At 45.1% G+C, this 23636-nt stretch overlaps 1 protein-coding gene and 1 pseudogene across 5 annotated transcripts in view; both read left to right on the top strand.

Annotated features, from left to right (window-relative positions):
* Positions 1-1318: 1318 nt before the first annotated feature.
* On the top strand, positions 1319-1934 carry LOC308552820 (transcription factor BTF3 homolog 4 pseudogene; annotated as a pseudogene). The gene has a single exon. The product of its transcript is annotated as a transcription factor BTF3 homolog 4 pseudogene (transcript).
* Positions 1935-11017: 9083 nt separating this feature from the next.
* Positions 11018-23636, top strand: part of TFDP1 (transcription factor Dp-1) — a 45932-nt gene continuing 33313 nt past the window's right edge. Inside the window, exons 1-2 of one of the 4 annotated variants that reach the window (XM_081129858.1) lie at positions 11018-11162; positions 12203-12277. In XM_081129858.1, the coding sequence (XP_080985984.1) occupies positions 12266-12277 (12 nt within the window). In that variant the 5' untranslated portion in view covers positions 11018-11162; positions 12203-12265. Of the gene's footprint in view, positions 11318-12202; positions 12278-23636 lie in introns of all 4 variants that reach the window. The other 3 variants (XM_081129860.1, XM_081129859.1, XM_081129857.1) reach the window with 3 other exon arrangements.

The raw sequence follows: 23636 nt of genomic DNA, 5'->3' as shown, positions 1-23636 counted from the left end.
TGCTTTGGACACAGCATTTCCTGCATTGGAAACAGTCGAGCCCTGGCCAGTGTGGCTCAGTTGGGAATCGTCCTATGCACCGAAAGTTTGCCGTTTTGATTCCCAGTCAGGGGCATATGCCCCAGTTTCTACGCCCTAGGGGGCGTACAGGAGGCAGCTGATCAAGTTTCTATGTTTCTCTCGCTCCCTCTCCCTTCCTCTGTCTAAAAAAACAAAAAAATATTTTAAAAAACAACCAAGGTGTGTCAAAATCCAGGAGGGTTGAAGGTGAGGCAGACTCAGACCCATCTACAGGTATGAGTGTGGGAGGCCTTGGCGCCTCGAGCCAGGTGAGGGCCAGTGGGGACATAGCCCCAGGTGAAGCTGAGATCCCACCAGGTACATGCAGATGGCTCTTCCAGAAGACAAGCAGTGACAGGTATTTCAGAAACATGCAGGTGAAGGTGATGAAGGGGAGAGGCAAAGTGAACGGGTTCTGCAGGATGGGTGACTGCTCTGATATCTTGGACTCTGGACATCCTACTCCCTGGAATTCCTAGGATATCACTCTGATGTTCAGCCCTTGGCTGGCAGCACAAATGCCAAGATGCTTCTGCAGTGTCATCACTCATGGTTCATACAGTGTACCCCCTGTCGCCCCACCAAACAACATGGCTGTCGCCTCTGACCCGTGGGTTGACACCTCACCCTTAGAACCTAGTAAAGAGCCCCAGGTCCACACCCTCTTTCTACCTGTGACCTTGCTGTGTGGCCTTTGGGTATGCCGTGTACATTCCAGGACTTGTGAGTAATAACTCTGTTTCTCAAAATTCCCTGATGGTTTCTGCTGAACTGCATCCTCTGACCATAAGACCACACAAACGCCAGCCCAACCACAACATTGGCCCTGGTGGCGGAAATGTTCATGGGGGCTTATTATGAGTAATATGAGCTCAGAGGAGTGCCTCCAGCATTCCTAGCTGAGAGCATCCCTATTGATAGGCTGGGAGTGACATAACAGTCTGCCAAAGCTCACACAAGAAGAAATAGACCATCTGAATAGGCCTATATGTATTAAATAAATTGAATCAATAATAAATGACCTTGAAAACAGAAAGCACAAGGCCTATATGGGTTCACTGGTGAGTGAACCAAACATTAGAGGAAGAAATTGTACTAAAAGCTACAACAGGCTATAGAAGAAAAATCACCTATCAATAGACACAGAAAAAGCATTTTACAAAATTCAATACTCATTAGTGATTTTTAAAAACTCAGCAAATTAGCAATAGAAGAAAATTTCCTCAATAAAGAAGAGATGCGGAGGCAGTCATCTTGCTCCTGCCGCGTGCTGGTGTTGGAGGGCCCTCCCTGCTTCAGATTTACCAACAGCATGAATCAAGAAAAGTCAGCCAAACTTCAGGCTCAGGTCCGGATAGGGGCCAAGGGTACAGCTCGCAGAAAGAAGAAGGTGGTACATAGAACGGCTACAGCTGATGACAAAAAACTTCAGAGTTCTCTAAAAAAAATGGCTGTGAATAATATAGCTGGTATTGAAGAGGTAAACATGATTAATGATGGAACAGTTATTCATTTCAACAATCCCAAAGTCCAAGCTTCCCTTCTGCTAACACCTTTGCAATCACGCAGAAGCCAAACCAATCACAGAAATCTTCCTGGAATATTGAGTCAGCTTGGTGCTGACAGCTTAACAAGTCTTAGGAAGTTAGCTGAACGGTTCCCTCGGCAAGTGTTGGATAGCAAAGCACCAAAACCAGAAGACATTGATGAGGAAGATGATGATGTTCCAGACCTTGTAGAAAATTTTGATGAAGCATCAAAGAATGGAGCTAACTAAAATCTTTTCTGGTTTTTGGAAGCTGGCATGGACTAGATTTAACAAATCAGCTATGTGGTTCCAAAGTTTTACAGACACGGAGAATATCAACTGTTACTAGTTCAGTAATATAAATATTTTGTATATTAGAAAAAAAAAAAGAACAGCTGCAAAAAAGTACAGCTAATATATTTAATGGTGAGAAACTCAAAGCTTTCCCGCTAACATCAGGAGCAAGGCAAGAACGTCCTCTCTCACCACTCCTTTTAAATATTTCACTAGAAGTCATAGCTAACACAATAAGACAAAAACAAAAACAAAAAAAAACACTGAATTGGTAAGAAGGAAATAATTGTGCATGAAATGAACAGACGAAATGATTGTTCATGTAGAAAATCCAAAAGAATTGCCAAAAAAACCTCTGGAAATAATAATTATAGCAAGGTTTCAGGATACATTAACAAGGTTAATATACAAAAGTAAATTGCTTACGTATATACCAGCAATGAACAACTAGAATTTGAAATAATATCATTCACATTAGTACCCTTAATGTGAAATAGGTAAATATAAACCCAGCAAAATATGGGGCACTTACAAGAATCAACCAATGAATATTTAAATAAGTGGAACAATAAATTGATGTTTCTCTCTCTCTAACTCTTCCTCTATCAAATCAATAAATAAAATTTAAAAGATAGCCAATATGGTTGTATTTTTGGTTTGTAACTCCACTTTGTATTTCCTACATGATTTAAAAGACAAATGCACAAAAATAATTATAAACCTGTTATCAAGCAAATAATGTATAAATATGTAAATAAATTAAACTCCCCAATCAAAATATATAGATTGGCAGAATAGATAAAAAGCAGGATCCAACCATATGCTGTCTACAAAAAATTCACTCGTGATCTGAGGACACACACAGGTTGAAAGTGAAAGGGTGGAAAAAGATTTTACATGCAATTAGTAACCAGAAAGCAAGGTGGTTATTCTAATATCAGACAAAATAGACTTTAAGTAAAAAACTTATAAAAGGCAAAGAAGGACATTATATAATCATCATCATAATGATAATATAATGTCCTTCTCTGTCTTTTGTAACAATGATAAAAGGGTGAAATCACCAAGAAGATAGAATAATTATAAATAGATAGAGTTGACCCTTGAACAACATGGCTTTGAACTGCATGGGTCGACTTTTACATGTTTGTTTTTTTTTTTACTTGACTGCACAGTTCAAACCCATGTTGTTCAAGGCTCGACTCTGTAGTTGGGAATCCTCATATGCGGAGGACTGACTTAAGTTATACACAGGTTTTTGACTGTGCCTCGTAGTCAGCACCTCAAACCCCCACATTGTTCAAGGGTCAACTGTATACACTAAATTAAACATCAGAGCTTCTAAATATATGAAGCAAACAGTGACAGAATTGAAGGAAGCCATAAGCAGCTCTACAGTAATATGCGACTTCAACACCCCGCTTTAAGGTCAAAAAGGATACAGAGGACTTACACAACATTATGGACAAATTGAACCTAACTGACAGATGTGTCTCTCTCACATCAATGTTTCTGCCTCTCTCTCTCCTTGTCCCTCCCTTCTACTGTCTAAAAATCAATGGGAAAAAATATCCTCAGGTGAAGATGAACGGAACAAAACCAAAAAGAGTATGTCTTACTTGGAGTCTCTTTATTTCAGTGCCCCCTAGTTTCTCATCAACCCAGAAGCAGGTCAGTCCATTGAAGAGTTTCAAGCAAAATGTAGTATGATCTAATTTCCATTTTTAAAGCATCACCCTGGCTGCTAACTAGAGTATGACAAATTGGAGGAGGGGAGAAGAGACAGGAGTTATTTTTATAGCCCTCAATAAAGAGCATGGTAGGTTGGCCAGGGTGATGGCAGAGGAGGTGGGAGAAAGTAGAGGAATTCAAGATATTTCAAACTGGTGACTGGTTTTCGTTAGGGCGAGTGAGGTACCTGACTTCTATCTAATTTCTAGTATAAATAACTAGGCGAACATAGTTCATTTCCTGAGGGAGAGGATACTGGGGGAGCAGCTGGTTTGGCAGAAGAGTGATGAGTTCATGATCAGTTGTATCAAATGGCATTTTAAGGATTAAGTACATTGCCCAGTTGCCTTACTGAGTAGTTGTTCTAATTAATACTGCCACCAATGGCATATAAGGGTGTCCGGAAAACCAAGATTTCAAATGGTTTCCCCCAAAGGAATTTGTGTTCTAGTCTCAGAACGGCAAACCTCAATTTGGGGAAAAATAAAGTATCTGTGGTGGTAGAGGGTTTAGAGAGTACAGAGAGGGAAGGGAATGAGAAGGTGGCATACGATGGTGTATATGGCAATTGCAGAGAAATTTCATAGGTCTTATGAAAGAAAACATAATTAGACTTGCCCGTATCATTCCCACTGATGTCAGAATACATGTCTCTGCCTCAGACTTCCCAGTTCAGCCCTCACTTCGTCCTGCCTCTTCCCGCCTCCCCTGTGTCCTGCGGGAGCACCAGGCCTTTCCTGCCGGCCCTGCGGCTGCCTCGCCTCCGCGCACTCACTCACACCCCCCCCCCCCCCCCCCCCGTGCTCCCCAACCGCTCTCCTCAATGTCAGCAGTTCTCTCATTGCCACACTGAATGACCTCTCTTCACCTTTCGCTCTCCCTGATCCTTGTAACACGTTTGACACTATTGATCGCTCCCTCTTACTCAAAACATATCCTTTCTTGGTTCTGTAAATCAATTGATCCATGTCATTAGCAACCACTTTTTTTTTTTTTTTTTTAAATATATCTTTATTGATCTCAGAGAGAGGAAAGGAGAGGGGGAGAGAGAGAAACATCAATGATGAGAGAGTCATTGATCGAGCGCGCAACCCAGGCATGTGCCCTGACTGGGAATCGAACCCCGATCGCCTGGATCCTAGGTCGATGCTCAGCCGCTGAGCCACGCCCGGCCCGGCAGCAACCACTTTTTATGTTTAGAGTTTGAATCAGCCATGGCCCTGGCAGGAGCAGATGCAGGTCAAAAGTTTTGTGGATAGAGATCCGTGGGGACACTAGTGCAGAGGTGTGGGTGGGGTTAATGACTCCAGTAGGAGCTGAGGAGTACCTCCAGGCAGCCTTTCCTTACCCCAAGTCTGGGGAGCCGGGGGAAGGAAGCACAGATTAGGGACCTGGGAAGAGGTAGAGTTTTGGAAGAGCCCCCCTCGCCCTACAGGAGTTGTGGATGGAGAGGAATGCCAGGGTTGTCCAATTGTGGGCAGGTAGGAAGAGGGTAATATACCCCAGGGGCCTCTCCCCCCTCCTGCCTCTCTCTTCTTCTGGTGACTCCAATTGGCTGAATCCAAGTGGACAGCAAGGGAGAGCAAGGCAGTCCCTGGAGGCTGGGTACAGGGTGGAGGGAAGGGCAGAGCCATCCAGAGAATGGATGGAATGGGGAAGCAACCACTTTCTTAGGAGTGCATTCCCTGTCTTCCTCTCAGAGCTAAGTTAGTGCTGAGCTGTGGAATTCTGTCTTCAGTCTTCACCTCTTTTCTCTCTCTGTGCTCTCTCGTCACTCCCACTCCCAGAGCACCCCAGCATCTATATGCTGCCAATACCACAGGTACATCTTAACCTTGAGCTTGTAAGAGCATCAGTCTTGTACTTTGAACAGTCTACTGATGTCTCACTTTCCTATTCCTCCCCAACCTGGAACCCAACTGTCAGAAATGCTTTCCCCAGACTACCCCTGTTCTGTCCTCTCTGCCCCAGCTGCTCAGCCTGCCCACACCCAACTCCTTGTCTAGCTCAGGACCATCCATTTCAACTCCAGTGGATTTGGGCTTTTGGGTATGACTCCTGCTCTTCCCTCCACAATACCTTACAGACCCTCAGCTATCCTAGTGAAGCTCTCTGTAGTAAAAGCTTGCATTTTGGAGGCTGTTGGTATCCATAGCAACTCCCTATATTTAGGAAACCTGCCCTCATTAAATATTGGTGGTGGGCAGGTGCCACCTCCCACCCTGGAAGACCAAGAAGTACCCCCACCAGAAGCTGGAGAATAGGAGAAAGCCCATCCTTTCAGAGCCTCCCAGGCATGACTTTGACTCCAGTCAGGCCCAATTTAGAGCCATTCCAGCCTGTAGGCACTGCTGGGCAGCCTGGCTTCCTCAGCTCTTGCTGTTGCTTCTGAGCATGGACCTCAGCCAACCCCTAATCCTGTGGTCCCTTCTCAGTTTGTGCTGGCCAGTGTCAATCCCTGTAGCTTGCACCATGCCTCCTAACTCCTCACCTAACTGATGTCCTGTCTCAGATCATGTCTCTCTCCAATCTCTTCTCCCTACCGCCATGGGGCTTATTTCTCTGAAACACAAATCTCTCTTCAACATTAGGAAGAAATTGCTAATTGTCTCCCAATATCTGCTTTCCTCCCCTTTCTTTTATAGACCTTCAAATGCTTAGGTAGCTGAAGGGCCCAGAATAATGACCTCATTTCTAGCTTCCCTGACAGCCAGGTGTGGCTCCTGGCTAAGCCATTGGGACTGTTGTGGTCTGAATGTTTGCAGCCCCTCAAAATTCACATATTGAAATCTAATCCCCAATGTGGTGTGATTATGTCACCCCAGACAGGCCTCTTTGGTTCAGGATTATTTTGAAAGGCAGGAGAAACTCTGAAAACAGAGTTGAAGTTACAATTTTGTAAGGGAAATTTACATTTGTAAAGGAAATCTCCATTTGTCAGAGTGTTTCCCTCTCCCTACCAGGAGATGGGTGACTAAACCCAAGAAACTTTCATCAATGGAAAAGGCCGGGACTTAAATCTGCATAACAAACCTTACTTTTGTTTACCTGCCTTTCCTGGTCCTCATAATTGGCCTCTCCCATATCTTTCTTTCCTTATTAGCTGAAGATGATTTTTAAGCCTGAATTCAAGCCACCTCTGAGAGTTACTCATCTCTCCCTGGACCTCTCCCATGTATACATGAGGCACACATGTTAAATTTCTGTTTTTTTCTGGTTAATCTGTCTTTTGCTACAGGGGCCCCAGCCAAGAATTTAGAATAGAGTAAAAATTATTTTTCCTCTCCTACAGGTAGTAGTATTTGGAGGTGGGGCCTTTGAGAGGTAATTGGGTCATGCGGGTGGAGCCCTGTGAATGGGATTAGTGCCTGTATAAGAGGCCAGAGAGCTAGCTTGCTCTCCCTGCCATGCGAGGGTAAAATGAGAAGGTGGCTATCTGCAAGTCTGGAAGAGGGTCCTTACCAGATCCTGACCTTGCTAGCATCCTGTTTTTGAACCTTGGGTCTCCAGAACTGTGAGAAATGTTTCTCTGCCTGCAGGGGAAAATAATTGTTCCTGGTTCTGTGCTTCCACAGTTCCCGTTCCGTCACAAATAGAGTCTTGTCTCCTTATGTCATTTGTATGTGAAGCTGTCTCCCCTGTTTGACTCTGAGCGATCTCTATCTTATTAATCTGTACAATACCAGCCCTCAGAGTACTATCTGGCACATATTTGGAGCTCAAAAGATGTTTTCTAGGTATGGAATGCAGGAAAGATAAAGCTTTTGAAATTCTGGTTTATCTTCTTATCAAAGAACTGTTTTTATCTACTTATTTCTAAAAAAAAAAAAAAAAAGCTAAAGGAATTTGAGCATTAGAGGCTGAGATGACTTATCCAAGGTCATTCGACTTTCCTTCATTTCAGCTTCAGGTGAGCTCTAAGGTCCTTCTCTGAATCTGTAAATTAAGTGGAAGGGAGCAGAGAAGTGACCCAAGGCAGTCGGTTGTGTATAAAGTCAAGTTTCTTACACTTGTGCTGTAGGCTCCTGGTACTGCTTTTACTCCTGGCTGACGGTAAATGGATTCAATTGAGGAAGGAAATGATACAGGGATCTTTCAACTTTACATTGTAGGTTTCCATAGGAAATAATCTTGATATCATTTTAGCCAGAACAATGTGAAATCACATAGAAGGAACACTTTAGAAGAATTGTGGAGTTGAAAAGCAAAGGAATGAAAGGGATTTCTTTCCTTGCAAAAGCCAGAGAACATTTCAGATGAAAAACAGATAAGAAGTGTCTAATAAACAAGACTTGTAAAAGAAATTTTGAGTAAATTTTGAGTGATCTAGAATTTGTTAGATCCAAGGGGTACTTTTCAAAGGGCTGTGGCTCCAGCCTGTAAATGATTGTGCAAGTCTTTAATACATAATATTGAGAGCACAATAATGCAAGAAGGTGAAGGATTGGCCAGTTTTCCAAGAGGAAGACTTTAGATTTGACCAGAAATTTTCAAAAGGACTCATGATGTAAGGAAAAGTAAGAGAGAAATAAAGATGTCTTTCTGGGTCTAGATGGTGGGATAGGGGCTGAGAATTTCTCTGCAGATGGGGCTTAGAAATGGTGATCTTTCTGAACAGAGGACCAGGGGATTTATCCTTTGAGGTTAAACAAGTACAGATTTTATGATACACACAGTTTTCTAAAGATGTCTTTATATATAGAGTGTCCCCCCCAAAATGTCTACACACACTTTGAATAATTATAAAGGCAGTGTTTATTAAAATACATTTCATTTTCAAAATTGAGCTATCAGCTGTTAAAAATATATATCTTTTTTTCACCAAAGAGGGAGAAAATGTTACTTGTCCATATCCAGGAAAATTCTTCCCCTTCTATAAGTTCCATGACCCCTTGTCCCCCTCCCTATCTTCCCTCCTGTTAATGTCACCATGGCTGTGGTGACCCAAGAAGGTGGAAAACAGGAAATGGCTGGAGAAGAGACCAATGTTATTGAGGAAGGAACCAAAGACAAATCGGATATTCAACAAACAGATTTAGAAAAAAATTTCAAGGGATTAAAAAATTTTTTCTCTCTTTAAAGGACAGTTTCATGGGGTTGGGGGTTAGGATTTGGATCAGCTCTGAGACTCAACAGAACAGACACACAAAGAGGGAGCTCTTGGGAGATGAGGACTTTTCCTGGGAAGGACGTGATCCCTTCTTATAAAACATGGAAACGAATCATTTTCATGTGGTATCCTGGACAATGATACAGGGCTGCTTGCCAACTACTGGGAAGTGGACCAAGTCAACACCCAAATGAAAGCATCACTAACTCATGCTCCCTGAACTTCCCCCAGATATAGATTGGAGATGGAAGTATTGCTGGTGGATGAAACTCCCTTGTTGTTTGGAGGGGCAAGAGATTCGATGAATACAGAGAGTTATGGAACTATTACTCATCAAGAAAGTTGCATTTCTACAATCCAATCTAGATATTTCAAGGCAAGGCAGTGGCTAAAAATATTTGGAAATTCAATCAAATATTTTATAATTCTGTTACCTTTTAACACAGAAACTGGGTTTTGTGGGATATTTGACAATTGAGAGGCCAAAAGGAAGAACTTTTTGCCCTTTTTCCAAGTAAACCAGAGCCTCAATAAGCTTTCATTGATAGCTCTTAAGAGTTCAGAATATTTCAATATGGTGATTTTTGTAAAGATTTTTTTTTTTTAATATTAGAGGTAGTTATCCAGTATAAAACTACAATCTTGAATCTGTAAGGGAGATGTTTAAGATTTTGTACTCTGATCCTCCATTTCTTCCTAACTCTGAGCCCCAGCCCTGTGCATTTAGGTCCAAGGGCTGGAAGGGGGGCTTCTGGCTGCTATCTGGGGGTGAATATTCAAATACAGTAAAAATCAAAGAATTCCTGTGAAAGAAAAATGGAACTAGGAACATATGACCATTTGAGGAACAAAACAGGAATGTAGGATCAGGTATCATGGGGACCTGCTAAAGCGTGAAGAGCTATATACATTTCATCAGCAGAGAAATAAGTTGTTTTGTTCTGCTTACTGGATGTGTAGGACTTTCACAGGACGTGAAGGACTTTCCCTCTGTAAGCCTTTTATTCACCCTATCACCCCACCACCCATGTTTTTCTAAGTGTCCACTGTAGGCTAATCAGCAGAAAGAATGTGAAGATTTTTGCTGTCTTCAAGAAGAAACCAATGCTAATTAGGATGTTAACAGTTTAAGTGGCGCCTTAGTAGAGAAGCAGGAGTGGGTGTGATCAGCATAAAAATGGTTAAATTGTGAAATCATGCTAGGTGGGGTGTAATGCAGTAACATGTTGCCCATACAGTGCAGAGAGGCCTTTGCTCTGTGCTTAAGTCCTCTGAGATGTTAATTATGCCTGAGCTCACTGCACACCACACAGGGTGCAGCTTTGAACTTTGGACTCCTAGGCCCTGCCCACCCTCTTCTGGGTCTCTGCCTCCCCCTACCCCCCAGTGCCCTGGCCCTGGCAGTGGCAGTGGAGGGTTGCAGGGGGCACAAGTCACCTGGGCTCAGGGCCCACCAGTCCCACACTTAAGGAGCAAATTAGGCTGCCTGGTTTCCCTCCCCAGCACCCTTCTGCATGGACACGGGTAATCTGTGAGGAAGCCGTGTGTGGGTGTGGAGGTTGAGGGCCAGGCAGGTTCAGGAGAGCACCAGGTGGACAGGGCCTTGCACGATGCATGGGCACACACCCTGTCTCCTCCCTGCACCTGAACACTCACATATGCCCTCCTCTTGTGTGTGCACGCATGAACCCAACCAAATGCGCCCACATGCATATACTAGCCTGCCTTTCTCTTCATGTACACATACACACCTGCATGCACACACCTCACCTCCTCTCCAACGCGTTCACACACCCAGTCTTCTTTCCAACTCCAGGTGCACACTTGCAGGAGCACATACCAGTCCCCTTCCTCCGTATGTGCACATAAGTATCCATGTGAGCAAAATCAACCATTTTTCTGCCTGTATGCACACTCTTGCAAGTACATCCATGTGCACATGCACACTGCTGGCCCCTTTCCTTCCTGTGCACATACACATGCGCACACACAGCCTCCCACTCTAATCCTTGTGTGCATACTCACAGGTGCACACACCAGGCCCCTTTTCTCTTGTGTGCACATGTGCACACACACCCCTGGCTCCTCTCCTACGTGTGCACACACACCCCTGATCCGTTTCCCATGTGCGCACAGGTGCACACACCCCGGGCCCCTGTCTCCGGGTGCGCACACGTGCACACCCCACTGGCTCCTTTCCCAGGCGCGCGCACCGCCGCATCCTGAAGCCAGTCCCTCGGTCACCATCCCCACTAGGCGCGCTCGCACACGCGCACGCGCAGCCCATCCCCCTCGGAGCCAAGCGCGGGCCGCCCGGCGGGAGGAGGAGGAGGAGGGAGCCGAAGGCGCGAAAACGCGCGCAGGCGCCCTGCGGGAGCCCGGCCGCCGCCCACGTCACCGCGCCGCGCACGTTACGCCGCCCGACGCCCGCTCGGCAGGGTGAGCCCCGCGCCCGGCGCCTTGCAGGGCAGGACCCCGGGCCGGAGTGCGCGCCGGGACCGCCCGCGTATCCGTGTCCTCGTGTCCGCGCCCGCGTGTCCGTTTCCGTGCCCGCGTGTCCGTCCCCGCGTGTCCGCGCGCCGACCGCCAGCCAGGTGCGGCGGGCAGGGGGTCGGAGAGGGCCGGGGTCCCGGGAGGGGCGCGGACACGCGGGGCGCCCACCGGTCCCCCGTCCCCCTTCCCCTCTGCGTGTGCGCGCCTCTCCGGGCTCTCCCGCCTCCCGCCCCCGGTCCTGGGCGCCACCGTCGGGGGTTCCCAGGTGACCCGGCCGTGGGGTCGGGGGTCCCGGGTCCCCGGCGGGGCCTGCAGGTGGCCTTCAGGCGGAACGGCAGCGCCGGCGTCTGTATCGGTCGGGGACCGGGGTCGGCCCGGGCGCACGGGGTCCGGGGGTCCTGGGTGCGTGGGGGTGGTGCTGACCCCGACTTGGCCTGCCCGACTGCCGGTTCCGGCGCGCGGGAGGCGCTCGCGGCGAGGCGGCCGCGGCCTAGTGACAGGCCGGAGGCCGGACCCCGGAAGCCCACCTGTCAGAGTTACCGGCCGACGGGGTGGGCGAGGGGAGCGAGCCAGCTGGACCCGGGCGCTCCTTGGGGTGCGCTTTTGCGCAGGGACAGCGGGGCTGCGTCCAGGCGGTGGCCAGGCGTCCCCAGCCGCGCCGGGGTGCGCGGGCGCAGGCTAGGTGCCAGTCCCGACTTGGTGCCGAGTCTTTGTGTGGGCGTCGGGGGAGGATGGGGGTCTGCAGGAGCGGGACCGGGCATCCTGGTGTTGAATGCATTTCCATTCTTTGAGATGACTTAAAATCCCAGCTGTGGGTTTTTTTTTTGCCAGCTGCGCTTTCAGGATGGAGTGTGGGTTTAGAAAGGAAAGTGCCTGCTACCTGGAGGAGCAGTCAGCATGGTGATGGTCCTGGGGAAAATGTTGATATTTTATTAACTTAATTTTTCATTCTTACTCATTTCTTGTTTTTCCTTCCTTCTCACCAGAAAAATCATTTTTCTTCTCTGGAGGGTGAACATTTATAGCATTGATTTCACGGATCTGGTAACATGGCAAAAGATGTAAGTATATTTGCTTGGTTTTACAGGCAGACATTTGCCTAGCACTACATTCTTTGTAGTTTTCCCACTTTATTTCAGAATGACAGCACAAATTACAGTTCTGTTTATTGCCAGACTTTTAAAGCAAATGACATAGGAGGAAAGAAATCTAATAGCTTTTGCAGAGATGTGTGTGATTTGCTTCTACACCTGGGTTTTACAGTCTTGAGCACCGATGACCAACGTTGCATGAGGCATAAATGATATCACTGACTTTTCTTCGTCTTTTCAGACTGCATTAACCTATAATTTTGAATATCTTTGTTGAAGGCCACCCTGAATTCAGTGAGATGGAGGGCTGAGACCATGTGCAGAATGACTCTGAGCATCTGTTTTGTGGAGAGTGTAGGAAGTTAATTCAGCTTTGATTCACAAAGTGCTCCTGCCCTTTAAAACCCACCTTATTTTGGCCACTTTTTTCTCAGAAAAAGTGAAGTTTGGTAATAAATGAAGTGTCATAAAAAGTCCTACTTTAGCTTGCTTTGTATTTGTCATGAAACAGTAGAATATACTGAGTAATGTTTTTAACTTATTCCAAGAAATAGGCTTTAGGTGTAAAAACATAGTCTATTTTATTGGTTATGTAGTTCTTCCTCCACTTTGTAATACCAGTTAAAGTCACCAAAACCCCAGTTCTATCCTTTAGTGTTTCTCAGAATGCATTGTTCTGTAAACATTAGTGAGAAGAGGCTGTTTGTTTATTTACTTATTTATTGCACAGAGTTGGAAATACAGTTCCAATAAACTGCATCTACCTGAAACACAACTAGAAGTAAAAATGTGTCCATATCTGTGGAACCAAATAATAGGCATTATGCCTTTTCATCATTTCAGAGGTTTTAATAGTGTCCTAAAAGGTCTGACGGAGAGCGCCCCATGCTCTCACCTACTGTTGGACATGCTCTCACCTTTGGTTCCTGTCTTCTATCACTGGGTTTGATTTCCTAGAGAGTGTGTATGAATACACAGTTGCATCCTGTGTGGTGTGTTTTAAGTTAAAGTCATAATCCGTATATCACGTTAGGTTGATTTTTGCCATCTCTAATTGCATCTGTCCATGTATTCCCCAAAGAGACTAGACAGGGAAGTATGTGCTTAGTAAGAGGTTAATTAGGCATCTTTAAGAGGGTACTGTTGAACGCCAGTGCCTCTGTTAGAGTGCAGCTCTGGGGTTGTGTGTTTAAGGGAACCCAGTTTATTTGCTATTTTTTATTAACCAACTAGAGGAGAAGGGGAGACTCCTTGTTTGAGAGGCTCTCTTTGATTCCTTGTTGGCCTCTGGAGGATGTAAAGAGATCGTTTTGGCCCCTGCCATCTGGTTGGAGGGAGAAGGGCTCATAAACAATCTTTCCCGATGTCCACTTTCTTTTGGAGGAGCAGCCCCTTGAAGTGCAGGGCAGCTGAGGGCTGCCTAGTGGCTGGGTGGTGGGTGGTTCCCCTGGAGCTAATGTTTGGTCACGGGCACCATGATGATAATGGGGTTGGTAGTTCAGGCTGAGAAACTGAGGAGAAGCAGAGGTGAAGTGGCCTTCCCTCTCCTGAGAGCTGGGTGATGTCAGGAGTGGCTGGAGCCAGGTTTCACCAGGGCTGGTGGACCAGGCTGGAAATGGAGATTGTGGTCAAGTCAGGGCAGTTACTTTACTTTGGCCTTTTCTCTAGTGACCTTATTTTTTTATTAGGGGAGTGACATTTGAGTTTGGAAAGATGAGTTTGGTAGCCAGTGTTGCAGGGGAAAGTAGAAGTAGTTCATTTAAGCAGTAGCACTTCTGTTTTTTTCAGGTGTAAGATCAAAGCCTGTAAGCACAGGTGGGAGCCAAGCCCCTTGGGCTGAAGGAGGTTGGCTGGGATCCCAGCTTTGCAGAGCTCTGCGGGCTCCATGGGAGGCTGTTGGGGCCCAGGGAGACTGGAGGGGGCTGGAGTTAGGTTTTGGGAATCACAATGGAGGACAAACTTAGGGGAACCATGAGAGGTCATCCTGGCAGGTTTTGGTGAGGAGGATGAGGAAGGATGGTGTGGCAGCTTCCTGCCTCCAGTGGATGTCCAGGGCGACCAGCAGGTTTCAGGGGTGTGGCCAGGGAAATGGCTGGACAGGAGTGAGCCTGTTGACTGGAGGTGAAGGGGTGGTGGGCACGGGTGGGTTTTAAAGGGTAGGAGCCGCCCTTGAGGGAGAGAGGAGTTGGGCTGGGCTGGACAGGACTTGGGGAGAGGCAGCAGGTCAGGGCTGTGATGATTGTCCTCCTGACAGGTGAGCTGGACTACACTAGGGCCAGTGAGCAGTTGTCTGGGCACGGACGACTGTTACAGGCTAACCCACTGAACAGTGTCTGGTCTAAGGGGCCTTTGTCACCTAGTCTTCTGGAAAGACTTGGAGCTTTTCACGTGTCCTATTGTAACAGGTGCATCTCAGATTAGAATGCTACACAAGCCAAGCCCGCTGGTTCCTGTGTGTATTTCATCCGCCGCAGTTCTTGGTGTGTGGGGTAGAGGTGGAAACACCTGAAATAATAACCTGCGCTGCTTTGTTCACACATCCATTGTTGCTATTTGTTGAGCACCTGTGCCCAACGGTGCGCTTCTCATGAAGTTTCCAGTTCGTGGGATATATATAGCCTATGAGTGGTGGGGCCCAGGCTTGCGGGCCTGTCTAGGAAGCGATGCCATTTTCACTGAAATCAGAGGATGAGGAAGAGAGCCACGGTCGTGGGTGGGGATCTGGGAAGAGAGTGGAAGTGGGGCTCCCATGGTGTACTCTGACACCCCTGTATACCCTAGGTCTTCTGTTTCTAGAACACAAATCAAATATTTGTGTATTTTTTAAAAAGATATCTAGACAAAACACTGTAATTCCTTTGTTTAAAAAAACCCCACATTTCCCAACAGTATATGAAAATGAACCTGATTCTTTGGTGACTAGTAGTTAACATTCATTTCAAAAGCGTGTCTCTTCAGCGGGAGATGTGCTAGGATGTGTGTTTAAAATGGTAGGAATGAGTGGGTCTGCGAGAAGCATCCTCATGGTAAGTCTCTGTCCTCCTGCTTCTCTGGTTTTACTCTGGTCAGACAGAGGAGTGAGAGGGTGGGAGCCCAGGCTGCTTGTGGACCCGAGATGCCCACTCCTGCCTGTCTAAGTGAAGCCAGCCGACCCAGCCTGAGAAGCAAAGACAGGAGGAGGCCGTAGGCCTTCAGAGCCTTCACTCTTACCCTCAACATTTGTTTGTTTGAATTAAGTTGGCATCTGCTTGAGGTGAAGAATGCAGATGGTAGAAGTTTGAATTCACTGTTCCTACGTGGTGTGGAAGATGGGGGAGCAGAGAAGGGGAGACGTAGCGACACGGAAGCACAGAATGGAAGTTATACAGGTCCCAGGTGCAGTCATTCAAAAGTGATCACTAACAACAATTTTGGGGGTCAGGCCTGGAAATTTAATGTAAGAGAATTATTGGCTTCTATTGGTATTTCGGGCAAGAATTTCCTTACTGAGGGAACTGGCATACACAGTGACAGTGGTTCCTTCCCCAGGCCTGAGACACCTGCAGGGCCACCCCTCCTTGTATTTGCTGACATCCTTGTGGGGGTCAGTGCAGCCTGGAAAAGAACCACTGATTCCATTATTAAAACTTCCCCAGGGTCTTCCATCATTACCCTCATGGAATCTGGTCGCCTTCATGTGTGTGTGTGTGTGTGTCTGTCTCGGGACTCACTGGCAGCATGCAGGTTGTCCCTTGTGACACCTGAAGCTTAGAGACCATCTTTAGATGTGCGTTTTGGAATGTTTTTCCCCAATTCCTATAGAGAGAACCTTGGCAGGTCCAAGGGTGTGGCAGCATGCACTTCAGTTGCTGCCCTGGAACTGTGTGAACCTGTGCTCCGGCAGCCTGTTATCTCCATCGTGGGGTCTTGTCACCCTCATACGTGAACAATGTAGCATATCGTTTATTGGTTTATACAAGTAGGTACCTTTGAATTTTATTCTGTGCCACCTACAGATCCCATGAACACAGGTCTTGATTGGGAGGGTTGGCCTTGTTGAGAATGTAGTCACATTTTCAGCACTGAGGAAGACTTCTAAGGTACCAGGAAACTTTAAAGGAAATATAAACCTTATAACTGTTAGATCTTCGTATTAAAGGTCACAATTGTGTGAGGTAGAAAGTGGAAGGCATCTGACGTGACTGTGTTCATGTGTGCATACCCCTGTGTGTGCATGTGCGTGCACATGTGTTCTTTCCTGGGCTTCCCCCCTTTCCTACCATCTTTTTCCAATCTGTAGCTCCTCATGAGTAGTTTGGTGCTATTAGCATTTGGAAAACTGTAGTTATGAGATAAAGGACCTGCATAGTGGCCATAGTTCTTTTAGAACTGGAGCCGGAAGGGGCAGTGGGTAAGGGAGCATGGCTCAGAGAGGTTCAAGTACTTTCTCAAGGTCACAGGCAGAGCCTGTGTCTCTAGCTCCCAATCTCAGAAGTTCCTCATGGTCCCAGAATGAGGAGGAGGAGGAATGGTGTCACTTCCATCCCCACTGGAAAGGTCACATTCTCGTCCTTGTTCAGCATTGTGAAGGTTTGTAAAGAACAGGGAGCGAGCTAGATAGTTGATTTTTTTTTTAAAAAAAATATCTTTATTGATTTCAGAGAGGAAGGGGGAGAGAGAGAGAGAAACAGAGTTGTCATTGATCGGCTGCCTCCTGCACGCCCCCATCCGGGGATCGGGCTCACAACCTGGGCATGTGCCCAGATTGGGAATCGAACCTCAATCTCCTGGATCATAGGTCGATGCTCAACTGCTGAGCCATGCTGGGCCAGGCTAGATAGTTGACTTTTAAAATTATAGGGATGCTTTTGCCAGGAGATGTTGAGTGGTGGGTGTTCCTGGGCCTCACCTCTCCACACTTCAGGTATGAGAGCAGGTGGACAGCCTGGTGTGGCCAGTGAGTCCTGACCCAGACCTGAGGCCACTAGCCCCGAGCACTTGGCCAGAGGACCTCCTGAGGGGTGAAGATATCTCATATCCAAATATGATCTTGGGGTGGGGACAGTACTAGGACAGCTCCCCGCAGACAGGGTGGCTGTGTAAGTTTTTATTCAGAGTCCATGGGCCTCAGTTTTGAAAGCTACTCTGTGAGTCCACTTGTGTTCTGGAAAAAAATCCCTAAATTGTATTATTGAGCTGGAGACCAAAGGAAAAGGCATCCTTTCTAAGCTTTTGAGGGATGCTATAATGAGGCCTGGTTTAATACCAATAGGAGACTAATGAGCTTATCTAAAAATACATGTCCTGAGTATCGTTTTACAGACCTAGACCTCGGTGATGAAATTCAGGGCTGAAGAAATAAACCTGGCGTAGCAATAACCTGCTGTTTCCGCCAGCCTTTGATGAAGTGAGTTCCGGGAACAGCCACTAGTTTAGTCATTTAGTACAGCCTTTTCTTTTGCCTGCCCTCATAAAGAAGCAACTTCACAGTTGAGATTAAGAGGGCAGTACATTTAGCCTGAGTCACCCAGGTTTAAATAGAGAAGAAATCTGTTATGGTGTGTGTGTTTTTTTTGCAGCAGGGTTTTTGTGTTTCAGAATTAATTTTTTTTCTATTTGGAATGAAAATGGAGAACTTTGAGATGGTATTAAACAGCAGAAAGTTGTAGCTTAATTAAAAGTGCTGTCCTGAAACATCTTGCTTTAAAAGGTATTATACAAACACCTGGTATAAAACTCAAAAGATAAAAGGGATATCTTTTCCCCTCATATAATGAGCTCTTTTTAAGCTGTGTGCCTCTGGTGTATAAAAAAATTATCTCAGACTTGGTTGTGAAACAATTAGGAAATTGGCCTGTGGTACTGATGCACAGCCCGACTTGCAGTTTAACCTCTAGATGACGTTTTCCTCACATAACCACCTTTTCAAAGAGCTCTTCTCTCTTGGTATTTAATAAATGATATTGTTTTTCAGTGTAGAACAATTAGAAAATTCTCATTTGTCATTGATACCTGGCTTCTCTTTCCTGTAGTTTCACACTGTTTTAGGAGGGACTGGATTTCTAGGGAGGAATGGGTGGGGATGGGTCAGAGGTGGCACACAGCCTGCACATACCACGACCCTGTGGGTCCTTGCTGAGGGCATGAGACTCCTGGGATGTGTGTCATCTGGGATGTGGGCTGTTGGCATTGGATGAACTGAAGGTGGGACTCATCCCCAGGCACCTTCTAACTCAAATGATTATCATTATTAGGGTATCAGCCATAAATAGTGCGGATGCTGTGTCTACATGGCACCTGGCCTGGAAAGGAGTCAGCCATCAGTAAATACGGGCTGACTGGCTGCAACTCCTGCAGACACGACTCTGCGTAAGGACTTGTATTTCGAGGCCAACTGTCTTTTCAGTTCTCGCACAGTTCATGGGTACTGTTCAGATCTGCTAAAGGTGATTGGAAGACTCCAGAATGAAGAGTCATGTTTACTACCTCTTCCTATCAGAGTCAGTTGTTTGAACTTAGGACCCTGTTCATCAAAATCCTGTTTTTACATGATCCAGTTTTAAAGAAAATGCTTATTTGATGGAATGAAACCATTATGCATTCTTAGGCTTTAAAATGCAGTACCTCTTAACACCCATGCTTGAACTGAGCACCCTGGTGTGTCCTTATATAACATCACATCACCGAGGGCTAAGAAAAGGAGTCAGAGTGAACATCTCTGCTAGGCAGTAACCAAGAAGGTAATTATGCCCCTAAGTCAGAAAACAAGACAGTTTCCAGAGTCCAGTGTCTCTACAGCCCCCCCAGCTCATCTCTGACCTGTGCCTCCCCTGCCCAGGTGACAGGTGTGCTGGCCTCCTTCATGGTTCATTCTGCAGGGGAACTCGTCATTCCCAGGTGGTTCTGTATGACTGCGGTCTAGTCTCAGCATAAACCACGAGTTTTGTTTTTAATGAGTGACAGTCCTGTCGCACCAACAAACTTTTCTGACACAATCATTGGATTATCCATTTAGCAGAATTTCCACGAGTGAAGAGTTTGAAGTACTGAAAAAGTTCAAGTAACATTTCTTCTGTTTATAAAAGTAATGTTAATTGTACAAAAGTTAAGAGAGTTCCAGGAAAGTAAAAAGAAGAAAAAAAATATCAGCTGGTATCTGATATGCATTGTTGGTATTTTATAGTATATTCCTGTTGGATTTTTATTTAGTCTTATAAATAAAGTCATGTTTTACAAAGATGTGAATGTACTGGACGTTCCATTTTTAATCTTCCTTTTCTCTTTAATGTATTGTTAGTATTTCTCCAAATCAGTCATTTTTTATTTTAATTTTTAAAAAAATGTATCTTTATTGATTTTAAAGAGAGGAAGGGAGAAAGAGATAGAAACATCAATGATAAGAGAGTCATTGATCGGCTGCCTCCTGCACGCCCCCTTCTGGGGATCGAGCCTGAAACCTGAAACCCAGGCATGTGCCCTGATCGAGAATCGAACCTCGATCTCCTGCATCATAGGTTGATGCTCAACCACTGAGCCACACCCGGCCGGGCAGTCATTTTTTTTTTTTAAACTACGTTGTTTTTAGCAGCTGTACGTTTATTTGATATGTCAGGAAATTGTAGATGGTCAGTTATTGATAAAGTGAGTTAAAATGGGAAATGGTAAAAATGATGCATTCCTTAATATGTCATTTTAAATTCAAACAAATGTGTATTCACTCCCCACTCTTCTGGCTATAGAGTGAAAGCCCTTTCCTGGTGATGTGCCCACTTACTTGAGTCTCTTGCCTAAACCGTACCCATAATACCCAGTTTTGATTGCTGTAGAATGGATGGGGAACATAAGAGACATTTAAAGACACTGATTGAACCTTCTAGATTGTTTGCAGTTTTTCCCTGGCTTTGTTTTCTTTCTTCTTTTTTCCTGAATTTAGTGAGGTGTCACCGGTTAACAAAATTATACAGGTTTTAAGTGCATAGTTCACAACACATCATCTACACTGTATTATGTCTTCACCAGGTCAAGTCTCCATCTATCACCATTTATGCCCCCTGTACCCTCCTCCACCTCCCCCCGCCCTGGTAGTCACCATACTGTTGTCTGTGTTTATAAGTTTTTTCTCTTTTTTTTTTTCTTTTTTGCTCAATCCCTCCAATCCCCCTACCCAGCCCCACAATCCCCCCTCCACCTGAGAGCTATCAGCCTGCTCTCTAACTATGAGTCTGTCACTATTTTGCTTATTATTCATTTCATTAGATTCACATATATGTGAAATCATATGGTACTTGTCTTTCTTTGACTGGCTTATTTCACTTAGCATGATACTCTCCAGGCCCACCCATGCTGTCACAAAGGGTAAGATTTCCTTCCTTTTTACGGCAGAGTAGTATTCCATTGTGTAAATGTACCACAGCTTTTTTTATCTTCTAATTTACTGATGGACACTTGGGCTGTTTCCAAATCTTGGTTATTGTAAATAATGCTGCAGTGAACAGAGGGGTGCATACATTCTTTTGAATTAGTGTTTTGGGTTTCTTCGGTTAAATTCCCAGAAGTGGAATTGCTGGGTCATAAGGCAGCTCCATGTTTAATTTTTTGAGGAAACGCCATACTGCTTTCCACTTTCCACAGTGGCTGCACCAGTCTGCATCCCCACCAACAGTGCAGGAGGGCTCCCATTTATCCACATCCTCTCTAGCACTTGTTTGTCCCAGGCTTTTAATAACATACAACTGGCATAAATGGATTTTTAGAGATGAACACAGCTGAGTGCTGGATAGCAAGCTGCTGAACACAGATGTGCAGGTTATCTGAGAGAGTCCTGAAAGCCATCAGCATCTTATAAGAGAGTGGAGAGTACCAGTTAATTTGATAAACACCGACTCCATGTTGTATGTACCTTAAGTCCTCAGTCCCAGCATTGGGGATACCAGTGGTTTCCAGTTAAATCTTCTCAAATTTGCACAAATCCATGATGATACCTTAGGATAAATTCTTGGAAGTATAATTCTGTGTGGATGTATGTGGCCGTGCCTGGATAGGCATGCATGTGCCTGGATGGATGTGGGTGTGGGAGGACATGTGTGATGCAACACATATATGCACTGTATCTTTGAGAGATAATCAGATTACTTTCCCAAATGATTATACCCAGTTTTTACTTATTTCCATCAGATTGTAGGCAAGAGCCCATTTTAATGCTCCCTTTTCAACATTGAGTTCGATCATGATGATAATTTAAAGACCCACAAACTTGCTCCATTTGGTAGGTGAAATTTTATTTTATTTTTTAAAAAAAATTTTTTTAATATCTTTATTGATTTCAGAGAGAGGAAAGGAGAGAGAGAGAAAGAGATAGAAACATCAATGATGAGAGAGTCATTGATCGAGCCCGCAACCCGGGCATGTGCCCTGACCGGGAATCGAACTCTGATCGCCTGGATCCTAGGTAGACGCTCAACCACTGAGCCACGCCCGGCCGGGCTTTTTTTTTTTTTTTTTTTAAAGGATAGGTGAAATTTTAAATGGCATTTTGTTTTCGTTTGAATTTTTTGATTTAGAAGTTGAATATTTCCCCTTTAAAACATTGTTTCACTGAATGGATGGACATACCCTGTGCTCATTTTTTTATTCAGGTGTTTATTTCATGTTGATTTTCATCCATTCTTTATATACTAAGGATATTAAACCTTCATCATTTCACAGCAAAATATTAACATTAGTTTGCTTTTGTCATATAGCAAGAGTTATAAAATCACCTCAACATAAACCTATGGAGAACACACCTTGGATTTTAACATTAAATATGGATAGTCTTTAGGTAGTTTAAATGTTTTTCCTTCACTTGAGTGATGAGTATATATTTGTTCATCTTTATTCAGTGTGATCATAAAGACTCTTTGAGGCCACAGTTCACAATAGTGGTCTGTATTCTGGTAGCTTCTTGGGTAAGTGATTTCAGCACAGCATAAATATAGCTCATCAGATCTTTTTAGCTATTGCATAATATCTTACTTCCTTTGTTTTAAAAGTATTAATGATTTGGAGAACCTAGTATGGGTCTTATTTTCTGTTGTTTCATTTGCTTTTCAGAAAAATCAGGGTTTGAGTGAAAATACCTTAAGCCTATACCTATATTAACAGGAGCTAAATCCTATTTTGCAGGGAAGAGGGATGAAGAGGGAGATATGTGTGTGAGAGTTCAACCTCTGACTTCGTCTCATGGCTGCGTTTGGGGATCGGTTTTAAAGCCACACTTGTGTTTGACCTGGTGTACTTTTAGATTAATCCAGATAAAGAAGTTATTTATTTTTGGAGGTTAATATTACTTTAGCAGTTCTTTTGAAAATTTGTTGTTTTTTAAATTTAGGTACCTTGTTTGAAATGATGTGCAGCATAAAAGATAAATGTTTGTCTTCATGTTACCCGGATAAGTAGCCTATGAGTTAAGATGTGGACTACTTGGGTGTTTCACTCTCCTTTTATGATGCCTTATGTGCCCCTCCCCCAACACACGCGCAGCTTGGGTAGGAGGGAAGTCACAGAATTAAACAATCTCATGGGGTTTTGAAACTCCGGAGAGCTTTGAAATCCTGTCTGTAGACTTAGGTGTTGCAGAGCACTTCCAGGCCGGAAGTGGAGGCTACAGAGACGCCTTCCTCCCATGGATGTAACTCTGTCTTCTCTTAACAAACTGTAAACTCCTATGGGAGCTGCCTGACCAAATCTGACTTTGGGGATGGAAAGGATAAGGAGTTGGTTAGTGTGGAGGTGGGTTGCTTTGATGACTGTAGGCCCTAGCTCTTGTGGAATGATGGTGACTCCATCTGCCTCACCTCATAGGCCTTTGTCCAAGTGAGGTATGGATGGACAGGTGTGAACCATGGTCCTAGAAACCCTGCTTAATCTGTATTTTTGAGCACTCCTCCCCCTGGGAAGGGAAAGAGCCGATGATGGTGGCAGACTCTGCTGTTTTTGTCACAGCTGTTCATCCCCTGCCATCTGCCCACCTGGACCCCGTGCAACCTTCAGATCCTGGGCCCAGCAGTCTCCTGGAGCCTTCCCTGAGGGTTTGAGGAGCACTGGTCCTTGTTCAAGCTCCCAGCCCTGGATGATTTAGTTTTTGTTAAAAAGAGTTAGGTTTTTTGTAAAAGGGAAGAAAGTATCCTGCAGTAACGTTTCCAGTAGAGAAGTCAGATTAGTGTATTGTTATTTTTAAAATTAGCTAATAAAATCAGTACATTAGATGATCAGAAAATGTCTCTACCTCCAGTTGTGTTACTCTCAGGAGAAACCACACGCCTGGACTCCTCCCCCTCCATGGAGTGGTGGGGGTGCCGGGTGCATGGGA

Source organism: Miniopterus schreibersii, assembly GCF_964146895.1.
Source record: "Miniopterus schreibersii genome assembly, chromosome: 2".
In the NCBI taxonomy this organism is placed as follows: domain Eukaryota; kingdom Metazoa; phylum Chordata; class Mammalia; order Chiroptera; family Miniopteridae; genus Miniopterus; species Miniopterus schreibersii.
The sequence above is the reverse complement of the archived record's forward strand: the minus strand, read 5'-3'. Positions and strand labels throughout refer to the sequence as shown.